At 50.5% G+C, this 24,126-nt stretch overlaps 1 protein-coding gene across 11 annotated transcripts in view; it reads right to left on the bottom strand.

Annotated features, from left to right (window-relative positions):
- LOC127056508 (P2R1A-PPP2R2A-interacting phosphatase regulator 1-like) overlaps positions 1 to 23,347 on the bottom strand; it is a 41,630-nt gene extending 18,283 nt beyond the window's left edge. For 2 of the 11 annotated variants that reach the window (XM_050964414.1, XM_050964416.1), the window contains exons 1-2: positions 22,919 to 23,346; positions 7,535 to 7,613 (exon numbers count right to left, since the gene is read on the bottom strand). In XM_050964414.1, coding sequence (XP_050820371.1) covers positions 7,535 to 7,613; positions 22,919 to 23,034 — 195 coding nt within the window. In that variant the 5' untranslated portion in view covers positions 23,035 to 23,346. Of the gene's footprint in view, positions 1 to 7,534; positions 7,614 to 8,158; positions 8,183 to 19,549; positions 19,559 to 20,103; positions 20,113 to 20,307; positions 20,317 to 20,511; positions 20,521 to 21,828; positions 21,838 to 22,032; positions 22,042 to 22,918 lie in introns of those variants that run through there. The other 9 variants (XM_050964415.1, XM_050964417.1, XM_050964418.1 and 6 more) reach the window with 9 other exon arrangements.
- Positions 23,348 to 24,126: the final 779 nt, after the last annotated feature.

The following is a 24,126-nucleotide window of genomic DNA, read 5'->3' as shown; positions in this document are numbered from 1 at the left end:
ACATAGCATAAATTACATGCACTTTCTAGTCATTAAACTACACTCTGCAGATAGTAGGCTTCCTCAGTTTCACACAAAACATGCCCTAAGTTTTCTACAAGTCCAAAGCTACAGGATGCGGATCAGCATTCAATCACCAGCCAGCTGTATCTTACTTCAATTAGTGCCATGGAAAATGCAAATTGATCCTCTTAGAAAGACAAGTTAAGTGAGGTAATATCTTTTATTAGATCAACTTCTGTTGGTTGGACAGATGGACTTTTGAGCCAGACACAACTCTTCTTCAGAGAGCCTCCTATTTTCCTTAGAGGTGGAAAAGTCACACAGACAATAGAACTTTTATGGTTTGCTTTATAAACTTGGACTGCCTACATGTGCTACTTGCTTGGGGAATGAGCATATTTAAGAGATGGTCTCTCAGGACAATAAGCTGAACACAAGACAAACCAAACAGCCTGCTTACAACTAGTCCTGGAAGCAGGATTCAATCAACAAAGAATTAAAGGAAGGTAGCATAATAAATGCCAATGAACATTTCCACAAATGCATTAATGGTAATCTGGGTACAACTTGCAACTTGAAGCTCCTGGCTGGTGAAAGATGCAAAATCCTGCTACTCACTAGAACTTAGAACCACTGCTCAGTGCAACTAACTTCACAAATTATTGCCCAGTATCTAATTTTCATTTTCAAGTTAGCTGGTTAGAGAGTTCACAGAGAACAGTCTCCAGCTTCAACTGTCAACTCAGCACTCTGAACCACTGACTCTCAATCACATTTTAGTCCAGAGAACAGACCAGTGAGTTATGAGGAACTCCAAGGCGAGGGCTCCAGAGGTGGAGGAATCAGTTTCCCATTACAATCCTTTGGGTGAGTCTGAGAGGAATTAATAGATTCGTGTCAGGCTGTCCTATTCACCCTGTGACCTTTTGATGTTCAGACAGCAATAGAATCAAACACTAAAGCTGAATTCAAACACTGTGTAAACATCTTGGTCTTCTCTTTCTGATGTATAGTGCTGGTTTACTTGTTTTATACATTGGTACTTAGAATTTATTTGGTTTGTTTTAAGAAAAAATTATTGGAAGAGTTTAATAATAAATAAGAGCTCTTTTTGGACTTCAGTACTACTGGATTTTCAAACAGCTACAACAGTGAAAGATTTTGTTCCATCTGCAGAGAGCCACAAGACAACAGCTCATCTATCAGACTTGGACCTTGATAAGTGAAATATATTTTTGTGACCTCCCAACTTGAAACTCCACGTAGAAATGTAACTACTTACCCTTAAAAAGTTCCAACTGGTACAGAATACATAAGACCATCTGCTGAGCAACATCGGATGCCACAAGCATATCGGTTCAGTGCTCTATTTCACTGTCTCCCTATTGACCACTCCATACTGCATTAAGAACTTGCAATTTATTATTTACAGTTAAAAATTATGAACAAACTCTGGTCCTAATAATCTGGACGAGCCTACTGAACATAACTCAGGGCTGTCGATGTAGTCATGGTTAGTATCTGGGAACTGCAGCCCAATGCCTGGTTCAAGAGTATGTTTCACCCCAAGAGAAACGATAGCTGGAGGTCTGAGAGCTGGAGGTGGGTACATGCAAAGAGATCACGAGAAGTCACAGCGAGATGCAGTTATCACAGGTAGGAGGCTATCTCCACACCCACAAAGGTGGGGCTGGAATTTTGTATGGAAGCACCATTAAAACATGAGAAACATTGATTATAATTCTAGACATACTCCAAACTTTTTCCTTAACGGCAGACTAATACAAACTAGGCAGACAGTGTTACTGACTGCACCTCAATCAGAAGGAACTTAAATCTTCTTAATATGCTAAAAGTGTTAATAGAGTATTAAAAACATGTTGCCTACATGATAAAAATTAAAATACAGTCACATTCTCAGACCCACTTTTCCCTCACGCAGTATCATAGCCAATGAGGTTAATCTGAGTCATTATTGCTAGTTAAACTAAAATTTAATTTGTATGAAAACGTGGATGAACTTTTCTGAATTCCAAAGGTTAATTTTATGAAAGGAAGAAGGTACTTTTTAAAAAATCATTAAACACTCCATTAAAGTTAATCCTGTTTAGTACTTTTTTAAAAAACATTTCCCCACACAATCTAAGACTATACCTACATCATCTACTATACTCAACCACTGCAATAAGCCACCATATGATGCAAGTTTCTACATTACTGGTTCTGCCATCAGAAAAGTGCATTAGTAGTCCTTTAATGCACACCCTGACTGGTTTATTAAACGAATATAGCTCCTTCATGTTACACTTCTTTTTCAAATCTTTTCAAAAACACAAGTTTTAGGGTTTTATGCAATGTCTACTGAAAAAGATTACTCCATAACAGAACAGTAAGACTGGTAGAAAAAAGGATGAGCACTATTCTTAATAACTTGCTTCTTTTCCTTTAAAGTATTCTGGATTAGTTGAGTCCCATCTTTATATACTTGAGATCCAATGACATTTCAGTAGCAACACTGATTAGCTACTGATCTGATTTTTGTCCTAGAAAAGGAGAGTTTAATCAGCAGTTTCTGGCCACCTACTGTCACCTGGGATCCTCTAGTAGGGACAGTTTAAAACTGCAATTGCCCCCTACTCCCTCCTTTTCATCTCCCATCTCTTTCTTTGCCAGCAATGATGCTTCTCTTGGGAGCTTTAAAATGTTAATTTTACTTAAAAACCAAACTGGTAGCCCTAAACCATATCCCAATTCATCCTACTTCATATCAAAACAGCCTGACCCACTTAATCAGAGCTGTGTACCTTCAAAGCCACACTGTTTCTAAGAGCATGTCTACACTACAAACTTAAGTTGACAAAGGTCCACATGCAGCCACCACATTAATTACTGTGGTTTTTCAGTTCAGTACTACCCTCCTTCTGTCAGTAGTACACATCCTCACCAGAAGTGCTTGCACCAACTAAAGAGGGGCACCATTAAGGTCTGAGAGCTGGGTGCATGGCTGCCCAAGGTGATAGCCTGAGCTGTAAGCTGCAGCCTTTTTTGACAATTTCACTGCTGCCTCAGGCTCAGAGAGAGGGGTTCACAGCTGAAGCTCACAAGAAAGGCTGGTAGGCTCCTGCTGTGAAATTGAGCCCACCACTGGCCTCACAGCTAGGGCTGTCACCCCCAGCTGTCGGATGGGGACTCCAGCTGTGAGCTCCAGCCCAATGGACAGCTGTGAGGGGCCAGCTGTGAGCCTGGTACTGGGCTCAATTTAAAAGCAGGGAGCAGCCTTTCTTGTCAGTTTCACAGCTCCAACTGTGAGCCCCAGGCTGCAGAACAGAGCTGTGAAATTGTCAAGAATGACAGCCAACAGCACACTGGTTGCCCGAATTACACTGGCATAAGCACTATGCTTCTCGTGGAGATGGAGTTGTTATGCTGGTGTAGTAGGGCACTTATATCGGTGTGTGCAAGGATGTAGTATAGACACTGACATACTTAGGTCAAGCTGCCTTACATTGAACTAACTCTGTAGCATAGACCAGGCCTAAGACGACGTCTACACAAGAAAAAAGCTGGGAATAGCTATTCTGCACTGGTTTCTTAGGGCAGAAACACATCTGGTGAAGACACTCTATGCCGACGGGAGAGCACTCTCCTGTCAGCATGATTACTCCACCTCTGCCAGAGGCGAAAGCTATGTCGGCAGGAGAGCATATCCTGCCAACATAGTGCTGATATGGATTGCGCTTAGGTCACTGTAACTTGCATTATTCAGGGGGGTGTCTTTCTCACACTCCAAGCGATGTAAATTACATCGATTCAAGTGGTAGTGTAGACCTGCCCTCAGTGCAAAATAAGAGTGTCGACATGGTAAAATGGTGTAAAATAGCTGTTTTCTCTAAATTCACACCTTAGCTAATTCCCTGAATAGACAAGTCCTAAAGTGAACCAGGAGTTGTTTTAGGGTTCCCAACTCGACCTTTTAAGTAAGATTAACACTTAGTCTATAAGGTGCCACAGAACTCTTTGCCGCTTTTACAGATCCAGACTAACACGGCTACCCCTCTGATACTTTAAGGTATCAGTTACTGACAAAAGGCAGGTTGAAGGAAAGAGGAAACTTTAGCGAATGGGATTTATAGATTTTAGATGCCCTTTAAACTAATATCTTTAAAATAAAGGGTAATATTAAAGATATATCTCCGCTGAAACAAATTAAACACTGGTAGTATGGATTTTTTTTCTTCTGATGAGCAGAATCAGCTGTGCATTACTGACAGCTGCTGAATTGCCCTATACAGCCCAGTTAGCTGATCTGATGGGACTTGGAAAGAGCATATAATGTCATACTGTACACTCAAGTGTGCTCCACCATAAACTACAGAGACTGCATACATCTTAGCCAACTCCCATCATTTCTGAGCTAGATTCCACCCAATTCCTACTGTGCATGGCCAGACTAGTAGAGCATAATGAATGGGGGTGAGGCACTCCTAGTGTATGACACTCTGAAGGCATAAGGAAGGAAGTGAGATCCCCAGCAATACCAGATGTGCATGACTGGAGAGAGGACTCTTCAGCAGAGTTGGTGACCTGCTTTAGACCTCTTCTCTGGGTCATGAAGTAGCGCTATTGGCCTTAATAAGGAGTATGTTCTACCCTTTTTCTGCAAGGCCACATTGCTCCCAGCCAGGGAAATGGCCTCTCAAGCCAAAAAACAATTACATATTTCCTTGCCTTTAGCAGTTCTTTCTGGCATCTTGCATATACTCTCAATTATCATCTCTCCCTTTCCTGGGAAATATCTGTCTATTGCTAAGTAAGCAGATACCTCATTCTCTGGAATATTTTTACTACTGCTGTTGCTATAGCGGTCCATTGCTATCAGTTACTTTTCTTCGCTCCCCAACCTTGCGTATATTGCCTGCTTCATCTTCATGTTTTGGGTCACTTGTGAGATCATCAGTACCCTTTTCTAAACTATTGCAGATCTTATTAAAAAAAAAAAGTAACAAAATAAAAAAGGTAACTTCTATGAAGTACATGAAATATCTTGAGTTCAGTTAATCTTCAGGACAGACTAGGGAACTAGATCACCCCACTTGCTCCTCTTTGGCTTTGTATCCAGGTCAACTGAAAAAGAACCTTAGTGTTTCAAAACTGTTTTTCTTAAAGGGCAACCTGACCTCCTTGCTGACCACTGTTTAAGTGAATCTCTTCAATACCAAAGGAAACCCAAGTGAACTGCTGGAAAGGAAAGCAACTTATTTTTGGTCTGAAAGCAAGGATAGAAATTTCAGGCTTAAATTTAACTTCAAACAAATGCCCAAATAGAAGGACTTCTGACTAAATGTTTCCTCAACCATAATTAGAGTGCTACTGGCACTATATGATGTTTTGTTTCTTAAGCAGCAGGCACATTGCTTTTATGTTACGCTCATCTGTTGAGGCTTTTAAATAAAGGATCTCAAAACTACTACAAAAACAAATGCCCTCCAAACCAGTTGTCTGGCCTAGTTCTGAAATGGAATTTTAACTTTTTGGGGGGTGAAGAGGCTGTATGGAAGGGGTGGACAGGAATTAAAAGCTATCTCTACTCAAAGTAACCCAAATAGCAACAAACAATCATCAAGTTAGCATATGTCTAAGCATCTTGTATACTGTATGTAAGGGTATGGCTTCACTTACAGCTGTACAGCGCTGGGAGTTACAGCTGTCTTCGTACAACTGTGTAGGGAAAGCGCTGCAGTGTGGCCACACTGACAGCTACCAGCGCTGCAGTGTGGCCACACTGACAGCTACCAGCGCTGCAGTGTGGCCACATTTGCAGCATTTGCAGCGCTGTTGCGAGTGGTACATTGTGGGCAGCTATCCCAGCGTGCAAGTGGCTGCAACATGCTTTTCAAAAGAGGGGGGTGAGGTGGAGTGTGACAGGGAGCGTGGGGGAGACAGAGAGAGTGGATTTTTGGAGCTGACACTGTTGTCAGCTCCCTGCCTTGCAAGTTCTAAGGACTGGAAGATACACAGCACCTACCTTCAATCATTTTAAAAGTTTCGACCCCTTCCCCCACCCCTCTCTTATTCACTAAATGCAAATTATGCACTCCTAAATAGCCTTCAGACCACATAAGCAGCTGCTCAACACGGACTCCCCCCCCCCCCCGCCGTGTGGCTTCTCTCCTCAAGCAAACAGCTGTGAACATTCCAAAGCAATTCCCCTGCCTGCCTCTGCTCGCTCGAGCAAACAGGAGCTGTGTTTGTTTTTTAGATAAGCAGCTCCGGGGTGCCCAGAGTTCAGCCACTCTCCCGGTTTGTTGTGAACAGGCATTCTGGGATACCTCCTAATACCCTGGTGGCCAATTACAGCGCTTTTGGTGGCCACACTTGATGAGCAGCACTGCATCACCGCATCACCAGCACCGCACTCGTTATACCCCAAGCAGACCAGGTGTACAGCCAGCGTTGCAGCCCGGGAGTTGCAGCGCTGGATGTGCCTTGCAGGTGTGGACAGTTACTAAGTTGCAGTGCTGTAAACCCACCACCAGTGCTGCAACATGGCCTTAGAAAAAGATAAATTGACATTAACACAAGACACTCCATCCGTCCAGTATATTAGTTGTGCATTGTATACAATCGACATGTTACTGCACTTATGCCAGTTTCTTAAAGTTAGAAAACATTTTAAGAAAAATGTAACAGTTTTCGGTTAAATTTTATATTTTTTAAATCTAGGCAAAAATTCCTCTTGGTTAAAAAAAAATGAGAACTGTTTTTCCACCCTAGGCCCCCCAGAAATGCATCAATATATGTATCTGTGGTTCTTTCAATATGATCAAGAAATCCTTTCTAAATATGCCTGCACTAACTGCATATTACTACTGGATCAGTCTAAACTACCTTTTGACCATAAATCAGACTATAATGATTTACTTAAAAGAAACAATATTTTAAAATAGAAGCTGCATCTTCTCTGGGTTCATAAATAAGTACTGCGCTAAATTTTGAGGCAGACATTTACTAACAAAGTCATTTAAGTTTACAAAAAATTGTTATAATGAAAATTTTTAAATTAAGATTGGATGATTTTCTAAGATATATGCTCTGGTTCAAACAGGCATTAATTCAGTGAAGTCCTATGGCCTATGTTTTACTGGAGTTCAGCTAAATTATCATAACAGTTCTTTTTGGCTTATAATCTACGATGCAGTATAAATGTAAAGTCAGTGGATATTTAAAAACAAACATTCAAAGCAGAGATTATTGAGACCTAGAAATAACTGACTGGTACTTCTGAATATACCAATTCTCTTTCTAAATTGGTCTTCTTATCCAATCTTAGATCATCTGCTTAAATAAGTTATGAACTAGGTTGTCTTCAGAATGACACAAATGTGTGTTCTAAAGCCAAATGATCTTTAAAAAGAATTTCACTACAGTTACAAAATATGTAGTGTTAATTTTCAATTTACACCCTTATCTTTAATCCTGTTTAGACTCAAATAACAAGTAGGCAACATGTTTGCACTAAACATTTTCTTACCAGACTATGACGATTCATCACTGTTGTACTGTTTCTGCGGGTTCGCAAAATGTTGGCCTGAAACACCTGTGAATTATCACTGTGAAAAGAAAGAGTGGTCAAATTCAAGAGCCATTTCCCTCCTTCACCTCCTACAAAAAAATGCCTCAATATAAGCTGTGTGTGTGCTTTCATCCTCTCTTAACCCAAAGTCAAAAACTCAAGTCTCTCTCCCCGAAACAAGTTCCAGCTACCCCACTTAATGACATTAATCATGCTTAGTCCTCACTAAAGTGGCTGCAAACTTTTTATGGAGATGTCTCTTCTATGGAAATGTATGAGTTTAGAGTGCAGCTCTCTATATGCAGTCCTCAGCACCAAACACAATTCATTCACTAGAATTTGAGAGTAAGCATAATCAACAGATGGACTGATGCAAGCCTCAATTCCAGTGGTATCAAAGACAAACCACACTGCAGGTCAGAAGTTTGTCACTGGGAGCACCTTATAAGTTACAACCCCTCTTCACCAAGGTGTTGATACAGCACTCAAAATGTTAAATTAAGCACCCAGAATATCCATTTAGAAAGTCCTAATTATTTTTTGAAGTGGTACCTTGGTAAAGATGAAGAGGAGGTTACTTACCTGTAACTGGAGGTTCTTTGATATGTGTAGTCCCCATCTGTATTTCAGTGTGGGTTGTGTCTGCGCACCATGGGCCCAGAGCCAGACAATCTGAATGTAGTGTCCACTGGTCCACAAACGTGCCCTGGATCACATCATGCCTCTGACTAAGGGGATAAAGAGAGGGGGAACTCTCCAGTTCCTTCCATATTGTGAATCATAGGTAATCCAAAGCAGAGGAGAAGGAGGGCGAGTAGTGGAATACAGATAGGGATCTCATATCTCAAAGAACATCCAGTTACATATAAGAAACCTCTTCTTCTTCAAGTGATGGTCCCTATTGTTTTCCACTGTGGGTGATTAACAAGCAGTAAATAAGAAGGAGAAGGGTGCAAGGATGTAGACCACGGGTTCTCAAACATTTTTTTGCTGGACCCCCACTTTGAAAATATTGCAAAGGCATTGAAGCCTTTCAAAAACCGTAAAGTAGGGTGACCATATTTCAAGTTCTCAAATAGAGGACACTGCTGGAGGGAGGCAGAACTGAAGGAGGGGGGGAAACAGCAATATCATACTCCGCCATCCTTACTTCTACGCTGCTGCTGTGGTGGTGCTGCCTTTGGAGCTGGGCGCCCGGCCAGCAGTCACTACTCTCTGGCCACTCAGCTCTGAAGGCAGTGCCTCTGCCAGCAGCTGTGCAGAAGTAAAGGTGACAACACCATACCATCTCGTGACCCCTCCACAATAGCCTGGAGACCCCTTTTTGGGTCAGGAACCCCAGTTTGAGAAACACTGATGTAGACATTAGGGCTGAGCAAAGGAGTCATCAGCAGAGGAGTCCTGGACTAAGACCACAGTATGTCTCACAAAGGTGTGAATGGAGCCCCACCTGGCTGCTTTACAAAAAGGGATACCTCCTGAAGCAATGCCATAGTTGCTGCTTGTGCTCTCATGGAATGAACTCTTATTCCATGGGGAGTGGGGAAGGTTCAATAGTTGATAACAGAATAGAATGTAGATAGAGATCCATTTGGACATCCTCTGAGTGGAGACTGCTTGTCCCGATTCTTTCGGTTATAGTGATGAATAGTTTCTGGGACTTCCGGATTGGGCTTGTTTTGTGTATGTAAAAGGTCAAGGCCCACTAGACATCAAGGGCATGGAGTCTCTGTTCCTTTAAGGAAGCATGCAGTTTAGGGAAGAACACAGGTACGTGGATTGATAGGTTCAATGAAATTCAAAAACAATTCTGGGTTGAATGTGGTGTATAAATATAATAAAACCTTATCTTTATGGAACACAGTGTCAACAGGATCCACCATCATCATTCCAAGCTCATCAACCCTTCTGGCTAAGGTGATGGCAACAAGGAATGCAACCTTCATGAAGAGAAGGGACATGGAGCAGGAAGATAGGGGCTCAAAAGTGTGGCCTTGTGAGTCCTGAGCAAACAAGATTCAAGTCCCACTGAGGAATAGGCTTCTGAACAGATGAAAAGGTTCTGATGACACCTTTCCAAAATCTGGTGGTCAGAGGGTGAGTGAAGACAGAGTAACCTTGCGAAGGAAGATGATATATATTAATCATTGCCAGGAGGACTCAGGAGGAGCTAATCAATAGGCCCGATGCCCTTCGAGAAAGCATACAGACTAAAATGAGAGGAATATCTGCATTTTCTGGAAGAACATTCCTTTGATGTGCCCAAGAAGAAAAACATTTCCATTAAGGCCAGGTCTACACTAGAGACCTATATCGGTATAACCATATCGCTCAGGGGCGTGAAAAATTCACACCACAATGATGTAGTTATACCTACCTAACCCCCCCTCTTGTGTAAACAGCACTATATTGACAAGAGAGCTTCTCCCACTGACATAATCTACCTCCCCAAGAGGCAGTAGCAAACTACGTCAAGAGGAGAAGCTCTCCAGTTGGCATAGAAGTATCTGCACTAAAGTGCTGTACGCGAAGACAAGCCAAGTAAAACTGCCTACTGGACTCCTTCCTACTATTAGAAAGTATGTCTCATACAGCTGTGGAACATGAGCATTCTAAGGAGGATCATCCAAAAAACAAGCCCTGAGGTAAAGTGAACATGAATTGGTGTGCTTGATCTTGCCATTCCTCTGGGTCAGAAGCTCAGGAAATGTTGGGAGATGATCAGTGCTCAGAATGACATGCGCAGGAGATTCGGCAAAATAAACTTCCTGGGCCAGTAGAGGGAAATCAGGATAACCCATGCCCTGTCCTGATGGTGGGCGCAGTAACGGAGGGAATGCATAGTTCAGGTGATCTGACCAAGGAAAAAGTAGAGTGTTGCCTTGAGAGTGGTGATCTAGGGCTCGTCTGGAGCACTATTCGATGTATTTTCTGTTTGTTATGAAGGTGAACAAACCCCTGGATGGGATTCCCCATAGATCAAAGCTATTGTGCAGTACCGAGTTGTAGAGTTCCCACTCATGGTTGACTGCAAAATATCTGCTGAGAGAGTCTGAGAGCATAATTTCATTTTCTGGGAAGGACGCTGCTGATAGGGTGATTTAGTTGCCGACACAACAGTTCCACAAACTGACCACTTGTGCACACAGGGAGACAGTAAAAGGACACGGTGAATGCAGGTGAACGGAAGAAAAGCCTTGCATGCCTTCTGGACTGCTTATAATTCAGGATGTTTACATGCCCTGTGTTGAGTGGCTGTCCATGGGGGCTCCCCAACGGAACAGGGATGGGTCTGTGGTAATGGTCCTGTCTGGAGAGGAGGGAAGAAATACCTGTTGAGGATTTGTCCACTACAGTCCAGAAGAAATCACCTTGGCAGGAACTGTTACTATGAAGATCATAGGATGGTGGTTTGGAGTGTACACCAACTGGAGCCATGCCTGGAGGCAACAAAGGTGGAATCTTGCGAACAGAGTGATGTGAGGCACGAGGCCATATGACCTAAGAGAGATAGGCATGTCTTCACCAAGACTTGACTGCTGTTTGTGATGTGGACTATAATACTTGCATCCAACGAAGTGGATATTCACCCACGAAAGCTCATGCTCCAATACGTCTGTTAGTCTATATGGTGCCACAGAACTCTTTGCTGCTTTTACAAATCCAGACTAACACGGCTACCCCTCTGATACCTGATCATAATACTGTTCGTGATCTGCAACTGGTCCATGGGCAAGTATGCCCTTGCAGTGACTGAATCCAGGGTGGTCCCAATGAAGTCCAGAAACTGTGTGTGGCTCAGAGTAGATTGTTCAGTATTTATGCTGACCCAAGGGTAGAGAAGGGATGTAGCATCAGTAGATTCGACACATGGGCCTTCTGGCATGACCTGGCAACAAGGAGCCAGTCATGGAGGCAGGGAAAGACAATAAGACCAAAGCAACTGGTGTGATCTGTCACTACTGTGAATATTTTGGTGAAGATTCTGGGGTGGGGGCGGGAGGGCTCTATGGTGAAAGAGAGCACTCTGTACTGAAAATGGTCAAAGCCCACCAACAAAAGCATCTGAGAAAGCATCTGTGAGTGGGATGAATATCTACCTGAAAGTAGACGTCTTTGATATCGAAAGTTGTAAACCACATGTCCTTTTCTAAGGATGGAATTACAGAGCCCTACATGACCAGACAAAATTTGAGTGAACTTGAATGAAGTGAATGAGGTAGCAGAGGTTGAGAAGTGGTCTCCATCCATCCATCCTTCTTTTTGGGTATAAGGAAAAAGTTGAGGAAAAGCTGCTCTTCTGGTATTGAGGAGGGACACGTTCTATCACTCCTTGCTCTAACAGGGAGCCCACCTCTTGCTTGAGAACAATTTCCTGAGAGTGCTCCTCGAAAGGTGGAGGAGGCAGGGATGCAAACTTGATCATATACCTAGAGAGGCTGAAGTTCAGTACCCACTGGTCTATTACTGTACTCCAGATGTTGTGAAAGTGTGCTAGATGACCTCCAAATAGTGTGTAAAGGTGGGGCAATGTTGGGCTTAATGGCTCACAGCTCTTGAGATCCCATCAAAAATAGTGCTTCGAGACAGTTGCAGAAGGTGCAGGTTTGCAGGTCCTTCGAACACTCTGCCTTTTGTGTGGTGGTTCATAGGGCCTCCGATAAAAAACTTGTTGAACCATGGGTCTAGTTCTAGATGACTGTCGATGGAACTTCTTCATGGGGACAGGTGTATATAACCCCAGAGAGCGGAGGATAGCCCTGGAATCCTTCAAGATGACTCATCTGATTGAATAATTAATTTATGAAGGGGAGGTCCTCCAGGGTATTCTGGACCTCATGAGAGAACCGTGACACAGGGAGCCATGGCCCTCTGTCCAGAACAATGGCAGTAGCCATGGCTCTGGAGAATGGGTTAACGGCATCGACTGCAGATTGGAGAGAAGTCTTTGTTATTAGTTTGCTTTAGTCTATCAAAGCCTGGAAACAAGCTCTGTCCTGTTGTGGAAGTCTGTCAGTGAATTCTGCAAACTTGGAGTAGTTCAGAAAGTCAAACCTGGCCATTAGTGCCTCGTAGTTGTCTATCCTGAACTGGAGGCCAGATAAAGACAAGACCATTCTGCCCAGTAGGTCTAGGCGCTTACCCTCTTTGTCCACAGTGGTAAACCAGGGGTGTTGCTGTCTAGCCCTTTCGGAAGCTGCTTGAATGACCAAAGAATTGGCGGAGGGGTGAAAAAACAAGAATTTAGCCCCTTTGGCTGGCACACAAGAGTTTTTCTGCCCTTTTGGGGGTGGGAGCACAATGGCAGGGGTGTGCCATACCTTTCTGGCTCCATTATAGCTTTATTAACGAGGAGTGCTATTTTGTTGGATCCAGATAGATGGAAGACGTCATGGACCTTGTGCTTGGATTCCTGAATCTCTTCAAGAGGAATCCGTAGTTCCAGGATCATATTTGTAGCATTGAAGGTGAACTGCCTGAATTCATCTGGGGGGAGGGAAAGAAGACATAGGGATTACTGCTTTGTCTGGACACAAAGTTGGTAGTCTTGCTGGTTCCAGCAGAACTGCCAGATTCAGTGTGTATTGCTCTTCCTCCTCTGAAGGATCCTGGGGTGATCTGAGCACCTCCTTCAAAGGGAAGCAAGGAGAGACTCCCTGTCTACTGTGCAGGACCCAGGACCCCCAATATGGCCAGCAGGAAGTCTCGAAAGGGGGATATGGTGGCCCTCCCCCCATTACATGGGGTACCAGCAACTCCAAGCTAAACGTGGAGTTTTGTCCCAAGCTGGTGTAAGTCTTTTGGGAGATGGAGGATATATAGGGTAAGGATCAGTCTCCTGATGAGGAGAAAGCTGAGTTCTGTTCCAAAGGTGATACCGTCGGTGCTACTGAAGGAAAGCTGTACCTTCGGGAAAGAACGGGTGATAAACTTCTCCGAGTGGTGTTATGCCATCTCTGGAAAGAAACGGATCCAATGGAAGGGATTCCAGATCCAGGGGAATGAAGATGTTCTGTGGAGCAACATTGGACCCAGGTCTCTCCAGTGTGAGAAGAGTTGTCTTTGCCCAGATCATTGTAGCTTGAGAGGGTGGTATCTAAGATGGTGCCATGGATAGGCAGTGAGCGGTCTTCGTCGGTGCCAACGGATCCCAAGGTTTGGGAGGTGCCAAGAATGACAGTACCTACAGGTCCCATTTTGGTACTGATGGAGCCCAATATTTATGGGCTTTCTTGTCAAGCCTCTGGGACTTAGGACATGCTAAGTCCTCTTGGGATGAGGTGCCAGGCTTGCTCAGAGCTGACTCCAACTTCTTCTAAATGGATTTTGAGGAAGACATAATCTCGTGCATATGAGAGTCCCTCCTGGGTTCCCGAGAAGATCTTGCCAGGGGTTCTGTAGAATTAGATTATCTGGCACCAGTGTTGGAGGCTCACTCTTTGCCAAGTCAGGCCAATGCGTATGTGGGTCAGAGGCCATAGCCTAGGTCCAATTGAGACCTCAGGCCCTTTTCCATGAGGTGGTTTTGAATGGAGAGTCCCTGCCCTTCTCAAATATGGCTGGGGAATGATTGGCAGATACTGCACCTCACTGCGATGTGCTTCCCCAGGGCAGTACAGTCCTGGTGGTCATCATTGACTGCGAAGGATCGTGGGCAGGAAGCGCAGAGTTTGAAGCCAGAGTTCTGGGAACAGTCTAGTACCAGCACGGGGGAGTGTGAGGGGCGGGAGCGTTCCCCCAACAATTAATCTAGCATAAAAACTATGAAAACACAAACTATAAACTGTACAAGATGCTAAAAACTATTTACAAATCTAAAATTTTATCTTAAGGGATGAAGCCAAAGCTAAGGACACAGAGAAGTTCCAACCTGGACCACATGGCAGTGAGAAAGAACTGGAGAGGCAGTCAGTCTGCCTCACCTTTTATCACCTCAGTCAGAGTCATGAGGCGAGCCAGGGCACATGCACAGACCAACAGACATTACTTTCAAATTCTCCAGCTCCAGGTGCATGGAACACATGCATAACCCACAGTGGAGTACAATAGGCCAGATTCATTTAAGATTAGTGGACTAGATTATTTCATGCAAAGTGCTCTATTTTTAGATATACTCCAGTAGCAAGTTTTTTCTGCCATTCCCTACGTTCCTGATAGCCAAAACTTTGCACTTTATGAATAAGCAGACTGTAGGAACTGAACAAATTTTTACAGTAATTAATACTATAGTTTAAAACCCAATCTGGTCAACATGCCCTACAATCTGGTCAACATGCCCACACACAGCCCCACAGACTTCTGAATGTGCCAACCTGATTGGGACATTTGTATCGAAAAGTCATCTACTTTATATTTTGCTATCTTAACTCTTTTCTGATCTCAAACAGATGGACACAACTACCACCTTATAAGAAGCTTTTTGTTGTTAAAAACACAAGCTGGACAGTGTTTTTCCATTAGCTTGTTCTCCAAAGTAGGAACTGAGCTCTAGTTCAGTAAAGAAATTTTCAGAAGCTGAAACTCTCACAGTTCAAAATCCTTATTGTATCTGTTAGACAAAAAGAACTTTAGAATGTTTTTAGTTTGTTCAGTCATATGATCAGGTATCCTTTAAAAAGTCGCAAACGTTTAAGATTTAAACAGGGATCATGCCATATTGATAAATTTAATAATCTAAATGTTAGATGACGACAACTATTCCAACTGTAGTAAACATACAAAACAAGAATTTTATGGCATTACAATGTATACACCCATTTGTTTTTCAATAACTCTCAATGGCATTATGTTGGAAATTAATACAAGATAAAGCTACTGAATAAGGCTTTACATTCTGCAGGAAAAAGCTAATATCAACTTGTTCACAGAAGCTATTTCACAAACTTTACATTCTTCATTAGGAATTCAGTGCAGCCCTTTTCACCAAAAGTATACCCCATCTCTATTTGCCAATCACAGTTCTTGAGGAAATCATGACGAAAACCCTCTCACCTGTTCCTCTTGCAGGTGGCAATTAGTTATCATCTGATATAGGAAGTGGGTCAGGGAGAAGTTGAAATGGGCTCTGACCCAAAATTTAGAGATGAGCTTTTTTGTCAGCTGAGATTAGTAGTGAAGAAATATCTATAGCATCTAATTTACAGGTAGACAGACAGCTGTCATAGACAATACATCCTAGATTTTTAGGAATGGAACCAAAACCCAGACAAAAACAGTTAAGGGGCCATGGAGGGCCTGAAGAGTGGCCACGGTTGCACAATTCTAACTACTTCTCCTTTACTGACTATTTCTTTAACATTTAAATGCTAATCAGAAGACTAGACACAAAGGCCCTGATCTGCAAACGGTTCTGCATATGCAGTAGCACTGGTCAAAACTCAGAATTTCCCTTTCATGGGAAACGTTTTGGAAACTAGTAAGAGTCAAGCTCTTACTAGATGATATTCATTTAACATTAATGACAACTGGGGATAAAAAAAAAAGCACAAAATTCTCTGCTGTTCTTTTTAAACCAGTAACTTTAGTCCTTAGAGTAGAAAGATTTACATCATTCACTGGGCTAGCCATCTACTAATAGCTTTCTTATAAATCTCATGTTTATAATCTACAAAATGAATTTAGAAAAAATACTAAAGATACATGTACAAGGCTACATTATAAGTAGGTAGTCTAATGTCTACAATATAGTTCCTGAATCTCTCACTAATAGTGTTCCATTTGCCAACACAAGCTACAATTGTCCAAAATAAAATTAACAGGCCTGTTACCACACACAACTGTCCTCATCTTTAATGCAGAAGTGAAACCCCTAGAGGCTAAAGGGCCCAGTAAGTAATGTTCCCTCATGATTTGACTAAACTCTTCACAGATAATTTATTATTCTAACTAAGGGTTTCTCAAACAGGGGTCACTGCTTGTGTAGGGAAAGCCCCTGGCGGGCCGGGCCAGTGTGTTTATGTGCCCCATCCGCAGGTCTGGCCGATCGTGGCTCCCACTGGCCACATATCGCTGCTCTGGGCCAATGGGAGCTGCTGGAAGTGGCGGCCAGTAAGTCCCTCAGCCCACACCGCTTCCAGCAGCTCCCATTGGCCCAGAGCAGCGATCCGCAGCCAGTGGAAGCCACGATCGGCCGGACCTGCGGACGGGGCAGGTAAACACACCGGCCCGGCCAGCCAGGGGCTTTCCCTACACAAGCGGTGACCCCTGTTTGAAAAATGCTGTTCTAACGTTTGTATAGTGCCTTGCATCATGAAGGATCTTAAGAGTGTTTACAATCTTAAACTGAAACACAAATAATAGAGTGATTGCTATTTCATCCATTGCTGAAATGTCACCCCCACCTCCGCAGGTGAATGCAACAGCTGTTTTAACTCCACATAGCACCATAGTTTAGAATAAGGAGTGAAAAATACAGTGTCTAATTGAAACATCAGGGAAAATTTAGTCAGGCAAATTCTAATTAGCTACCTACATATTTCGAAAGATACAAGGGCAAAAATAGTGGACAAGGTCTCAGTTTTACATCTTACCCAAAAGAGAACAGAGCACCACATACCATTCTGAAGCATTAGTAGTATATCTACAGTTTCATATGGAAAAAACATACCAAATCATATTACCACTTTCTGAAGCATCAGCATCTCATCCAAATATTAATTAACTCTGCTTAGCTACTGAGATGCAACTGGATAGAAAACATGCTTCTGTTTTAAATATGAGAAAGACTGTTCTCCACTACATTTTATAGAAACTCAAGTTGCTGTTGCCTCCGAAGCAACAAAATTGTAATATGGCAGCGTGCAGATACCTTGAAATAAGAGCCCAGTTACATCAGCTCAGGTGGAAAACTGCACATTAAATCCAGTCCAGGAATCCCCTGAGGATAGGTCAGCCAGTTGGCTCTTTCTATCTCTGGCTCTCACAGAAAAACTAATTTGGTGATGATGCAGTGAGCATACGCTCCTGATCCCTGGGGAATGGCTATGTATTTGACAACCTATGTATTAGTTAGAAGTACATTAAAACACATTCCAAGGAGAGGGAGTGTTTTAAACTTTCATCAGGAAAATCAAATACTGCATTTAACCTGAACAACTGTGATCAAATATCAAAAGTGAGCTTGCTCCCAACAGCCACTTTAGGGAGGCGAGATGGAGACTAGACTGGGCACTTCCTCAGTTCATTAGCTCCTGGGGAAGGGACTGGAAAGCATGCTTGGATCAAAACCTATATCTCCTGCTCCACCATACAAAAAGGAGGCAAGAAATCTGTGTCCAGAGAATAGGTCTCTTTACTTCACCCTGGAATATGACAGGATGAGTCTGTGGATGAGGTGAGGAACTCTCATCACTGTCCAGGGCTGGGGGGTGTAGGGAGTATGAAGGGGGAGGGGCGCCAGGACTCGGTCTCACCTCAGCCTGTGGATGGGATGGGGGGTGGGGAGAGGCCCGGAACTTTCACCTAAGTCAGGGGATGAGATGGGGGTGAGGGGCAGGCCCGGGTCTCTCACCTCAGCCCGGGGATGGGATGGGATGGGATGGGATGGGGGTGAGGGGCAGGCCCCAGTTTCTCACCTCAGCCCATGGATGGGATGGGATGAGGGGGGCAGGCCCGGGTCTCTCACCTCAGCCCGGGGATGGGATGGGATGGGATGGGGGTGAGGGGCAGGCCCCAGTTTCTCACCTCAGCCCATGGATAGGATGGGATGAGGGGGGCAGACCCAGGTCTCTCACCTCAGCCCGGGGATGGGATGGGATGCGGAGGGGGAGGGGGCAGACGCGGGTCTCTTACCTCAAGCCAGGGATGGGATGGGATGGGAGGAGGGGCAGGCCCGGGTCTCTCATCCCAACCCGGGGGATGAGATGGGATGGGGGGGGCAGGCCCAGGTCTCTCATCTCAGCCCTGGGATGGGATGGGATAGGAGGGACAGGCCCGGGTCTCTCACCTCAGCCTGGGGATGAGATGGGATGGGATGGGAGAGGGAGCAGGCCCGGGTCTCTCACCTCAGCCCGGGGATGGGATGGAGGGGGGAGCAGGCCCGGGTCTCTCACCTCAGCCCGGGGATGGGATGGAGGGGGGGGGGCAGGCCCGGGTCTCTCACCTCAGCCCGGGGGTGGGATGGGGGGAGGGGCAGGCCCGGGTCTCTCACCTCAGCCCGGGGATGGGACGGGGGGAGGGGCAGGCCCGGGTCTCTCTCCTCAGCCCGGGGATGGGACGGGGGGAGGGGCAGGCCCGGGTCTCTCACCTCAGCCCGGGGGTGGGATGGGGGGAGGGGCAGGCCCGGGTCTCTCACCTCAGCCCGGGGATGGGATGGGATGGGGGGAGGGGCAGGCCCGGGTCCCTCACCACAGCCAGGGGGTGGGACGGGGGGAGGGGCAGGCCCGGGTCTCTCTCCTCAGCCCGGGGATGGGACGGGGGGAGGGGCAGGCCCGGGTCTCTCACCTCAGCCCGGGGGTGGGACGGGGGGAGGGGCAGGCCCGGGTCCCTCACCTCAGCCCGGGGGAGGGACGGGGGGAGGGGCAGGCCCGGGTCTCTCACCTCAGCCCGGGGGTGGGACGGGGGGAGGGGCAGGCCCGGGTCTCTCACCTCAGCCCGGGGGTGGGACGGGGGGAGGGGCAGGCCCGGGTCTCTCTCCTCAGCCCGGGGGTGGGACGGGGGGAGGGGCAGGCCCGGGTCTCTCTCCTCAGCCCGGGGGTGGGACGGGGGGAGGGGCAGGCCCGGGTCTCTCACCTCAGCCCGGGGGTGGGACGGGGGGAGGGGCAGGCCCGGGTCCCTCACCTCAGCCCGGGGGTGGGACGGGGGGAGGGGCAGGCCCGGGTCTCTCACCTCAGCCCAGGGGTGGGATGGGGGGAGGGGGCAGGCCCGGGTCTCTCACCTCAGCCCGGGGGTGGGATGGGGGGAGGGGGCAGGCCCGGGTCTCTCACCTCAGCCCGGGGGTGGGATGGGGGGAGGGGGCAGGCCCGGGTCTCTCACCTCAGCCCGTGGATGGGATGGAATGGGATGGGGGGAGGGGCAGGCCCGGGTCTCTCACCTCAGCCCGGGGGTGGGACGGGGGGAGGGGCAGGCCCGGGTCTCTCTCCTCAGCCCGGGGATGGGACGGGGGGAGGGACAGGCCCGGGTCTCTCTCCTCAGCCCGGGGATGGGACGGGGGGAGGGGCAGGCCCGGGTCTCTCTCCTCAGCCCGGGGGTGGGATGGGGGGAGGGGCAGGCCCGGGTCTCTCACCTCAGCCCGGGGGTGGGGTGGGATGGGGGGAGGGGCAGGCCCGGGTCTCTCACCTCAGCCCGGGGGTGGGATGGAATGGGATGGGGGGAGGGGCAGGCCCGGGTCTCTCACCTCAGCCCGGGGGTGGGACGGGGGGAGGGGCAGGCCCGGGTCTCTCTCCTCAGCCCGGGGATGGGACGGGGGGAGGGGCAGGCCCGGGTCTCTCTCCTCAGCCCGGGGATGGGACGGGGGGAGGGGCAGGCCCGGGTCTCTCACCTCAGCCCGGGGGTGGGATGGGGGGAGGGGGCAGGCCCGGGTCTCTCACCTCAGCCCGTGGATGGGATGGAATGGGATGGGGGGAGGGGCAGGCCCGGGTCTCTCACCTCAGCCCGGGGGTGGGACGGGGGGAGGGGCAGGCCCGGGTCTCTCTCCTCAGCCCGGGGATGGGACGGGGGGAGGGGGCAGGCCCGGGTCTCTCACCTCAGCCCGGGGGTGGGATGGGGGGAGGGGGCAGGCCCGGGTCTCTCACCTCAGCCCGTGGATGGGATGGAATGGGATGGGGGGAGGGGCAGGCCCGGGTCTCTCACCTCAGCCCGGGGGTGGGACGGGGGGAGGGGCAGGCCCGGGTCTCTCTCCTCAGCCCGGGGATGGGACGGGGGGAGGGGGCAGGCCCGGGTCTCTCACCTCAGCCCGGGGGTGGGATGGGGGGAGGGGGCAGGCCCGGGTCTCTCACCTCAGCCCGTGGATGGGATGGAATGGGATGGGGGGAGGGGCAGGCCCGGGTCTCTCACCTCAGCCCGGGGGTGGGACGGGGGGGAGGGGCAGGCCCGGGTCTCTCTCCTCAGCCCGGGGATGGGACGGGGGGAGGGGCAGGCCCGGGTCTCTCTCCTCAGCCCGGGGATGGGACGGGGGGAGGGGCAGGCCCGGGTCTCTCTCCTCAGCCCGGGGATGGGACGGGGGGAGGGGCAGGCCCGGGTCTCTCTCCTCAGCCCGGGGATGGGACGGGGGGAGGGGGCAGGCCCGGGTCTCTCACCTCAGCCCGGGGGTGGGACGGGGGGAGGGGGCAGGCCCGGGTCTCTCACCTCAGCCCGGGGGTGGGACGGGGGGAGGGGCAGGCCCGGGTCTCTCTCCTCAGCCCGGGGATGGGACGGGGGGAGGGACAGGCCCGGGTCTCTCTCCTCAGCCCGGGGATGGGACGGGGGGAGGGGCAGGCCCGGGTCTCTCACCTCAGCCCGGGGGTGGGATGGGGGGAGGGGGCAGGCCCGGGTCTCTCACCTCAGCCCGGGGGTGGGACGGGGGGAGGGGGCAGGCCCGGGTCTCTCTCCTCAGCCCGGGGATGGGACGGGGGGAGGGACAGGCCCGGGTCTCTCTCCTCAGCCCGGGGATGGGACGGGGGGAGGGGCAGGCCCGGGTCTCTCTCCTCAGCCCGGGGATGGGACGGGGGGAGGGGCAGGCCCGGGTCTCTCTCCTCAGCCCGGGGATGGGACGGGGGGAGGGGGCAGGCCCGGGTCTCTCACCTCAGCCCGGGGGTGGGACGGGGGGAGGGGGCAGGCCCGGGTCTCTCACCTCAGCCCGGGGGTGGGACGGGGGGAGGGGCAGGCCCGGGTCTCTCACCTCAGCCCGGGGGTGGGACGGGGGGAGGGGCAGGCCCGGGTCTCTCTCCTCAGCCCGGGGGTGGGACGGGGGGAGGGGCAGGCCCGGGTCTCTCTCCTCAGCCCGGGGGTGGGACGGGGGGAGGGGCAGGCCCGGGTCCCTCACCTCAGCCCGGGGGTGGGACGGGGGGAGGGGCAGGCCCGGGTCCCTCACCTCAGCCCGGGGGTGGGACGGGGGGAGGGGGCAGGCCCGGGTCTCTCACCTCAGCCCGGGGGTGGGACGGGGGGAGGGGGCAGGCCCGGGTCTCTCACCTCAGCCCGGGGGTGGGACGGGGGGAGGGGCAGGCCCGGGTCTCTCTCCTCAGCCCGGGGATGGGACGGGGGGAGGGGGCAGGCCCGGGTCTCTCACCTCAGCCCGGGGGTGGGATGGGGGGAGGGGGCAGGCCCGGGTCTCTCACCTCAGCCCGTGGATGGGATGGAATGGGATGGGGGGAGGGGCAGGCCCGGGTCTCTCACCTCAGCCCGGGGGTGGGACGGGGGGAGGGGCAGGCCCGGGTCTCTCTCCTCAGCCCGGGGATGGGACGGGGGGAGGGGGCAGGCCCGGGTCTCTCACCTCAGCCCGGGGGTGGGATGGGGGGAGGGGGCAGGCCCGGGTCTCTCACCTCAGCCCGTGGATGGGATGGAATGGGATGGGGGGAGGGGCAGGCCCGGGTCTCTCACCTCAGCCCGGGGGTGGGATGGGGGGAGGGGCAGGCCCGGGTCTCTCACCTCAGCCCGGGGGTGGGGTGGGATGGGGGGAGGGGCAGGCCCGGGTCTCTCACCTCAGCCCGGGGGTGGGGTGGGATGGGGGGAGGGGCAGGCCCAGGTCTCTCACCTCAGCCCGGGGGTGGGGTGGGATGGGGGGAGGGGCAGGCCCAGGTCTCTCACCTCAGCCCGGGGGTGGGACGGGGGGAGGGGGAGGGGCAGGCTCGGGTCTCTCACCTCAGCCCGGGGGTGGGACGGGAGGGGGGGAGGGGGCAGGCCCAGGTCTCTCACCTCAGCCCGGGGGTGGGGTGGGATGGGGGGAGGGGCAGGCCCGGGTCTCTCACCTCAGCCCGGGGGTGGGACGGGGGGAGGGGGCAGGCCCGGATCTCTCACCTCAGCGCGGGGGTGGGAGGGAGGTGGGGGGGGGGCAGGCCCGGGTCTCTCACCTCAGCCCGGGGGTGGGACGGGGGGAAGGGGAGGGGCAGGCCCGGGTCTCTCTCCTCAGCCCGGGGGTGGGACGGGGGGAGGGGCAGGCCCGGGTCTCTCACCTCAGCGCGGGGGTGGGAGGGAGGTGGGGGGGGGCAGGCCCGGGTCTCTCACCTCTGCCCGGGGGTGGGACGGGGGGGAGGGGGAGGGGCAGGCCCGGGTCTCTCACCTCAGCCCGGGGGTGGGGTGGGATGGGGGGAGGGGCAGGCCCGGGTCTCTCACCTCAGCCCGGGGGTGGGATGGGGGGAGGGGCAGGCCCGGGTCTCTCACCTCAGCCCGGGGGTGGGACGGGGGGAGGGGCAGGCCCGGGTCTCTCACCTCAGCCCGTGGATGAGGGGGGCACTGTTCGATCTCCTCAAGCTCCCCCCGTCGCTCGGGGCCGGCGCGCTCCCCGCCGGCAGCTCCAGGTCCAGCTCCATTTTCTCTTGAGCCATCGCGGCGGCTCCGGCTGCTCCCGCTCCGCCGCGAGGCCCATTCACTGGGGGCGGCCGCAGCGGCTCCTCATGCCGCCCCCTGCCCCGATGCGGCCCGGCCGCCCCTACAGGCCCCGCACAGGCCGCTGCAGGCAGAGTCCGGGGGCGCTGCGAGCCCGGCGCGCGGGGCGGCACCAGCAGCGCCCCATGCTGGGGAGACGAGAGGGGGCGGCCCCTTCCCCCAGCCGCCGCTTCCTCGGCTCCCCGCGCGCGGGGCCGGCCTTGCCGCCGCCTCAGGGAAACAAGCGACCGGGCCCGGAGTACCGCGGAGAAGCAGTACGCATGCGCCATAGCGAACCTGAATGGCAGACGCAACAGAGTCAAGAGGTGTCAGCACATGCGCAGTGTAACCGTAGTAAGGCTCCTGAGTTGCAATTGCGCCTGCGCAGTACATCAAGGCCCAGAGAAAGTGGTTAAGAAGATAGGAATGGCCATTGTGGATCTTCTGATAGCGGCCAGTGCCAGAGGCTTCAGAGGGCATGAACAGCACACATCTCAAGTGATCTTCTGTGTGTGCATCTCCTCCTCCCCCTTACTGATGTGCTCCCTACCTCTTAACTTCTGAAGGTTGGATCCTTGGGGGCTTTGTTATAGATTGTTAACTGGGAGCCCATGGGCTGGAGGCAGGAACTCAGTGGTCTGGAAGCTGCTATCTCACAAATGCAGTATATAATTAAGCTGTGGAATTTACCTGATGGGCACGAAACATCCCAGGGCACTTTTCATAAGAATCAACTGATAACCCCAAGTATCGTGGCCATGTTCCCACTCATCTATCTATCCATCTATCTACTTTCATACTACATACCTATATATCAGCCTCTGAGTTCTTAGTGTTTAGGGGTCATATTTGCAAGCTTTTTCCACAACCATGAAGACAATCTTTCCCAGAGGATATTGTGAATGCCAAGATGCTAACAGGGTTCAGAAAAAGAACTAGATAAATTCATGGAGGATAGGTCCATCAGTGGCTTTTAGCCAACATGAGCAGGGATGATGTCCCTAGCCTCTGCTTGCCAGAAGCTGGGAATGGGCAACAGCGGATCGATCACT

This window comes from Gopherus flavomarginatus, chromosome 8 (genome assembly GCF_025201925.1).
Source record: "Gopherus flavomarginatus isolate rGopFla2 chromosome 8, rGopFla2.mat.asm, whole genome shotgun sequence".
NCBI lineage: Eukaryota > Metazoa > Chordata > Testudines > Testudinidae > Gopherus > Gopherus flavomarginatus.
Note: the sequence above shows the minus strand (reverse complement) of the source record. Positions and strands in the feature narration are given on the sequence as shown.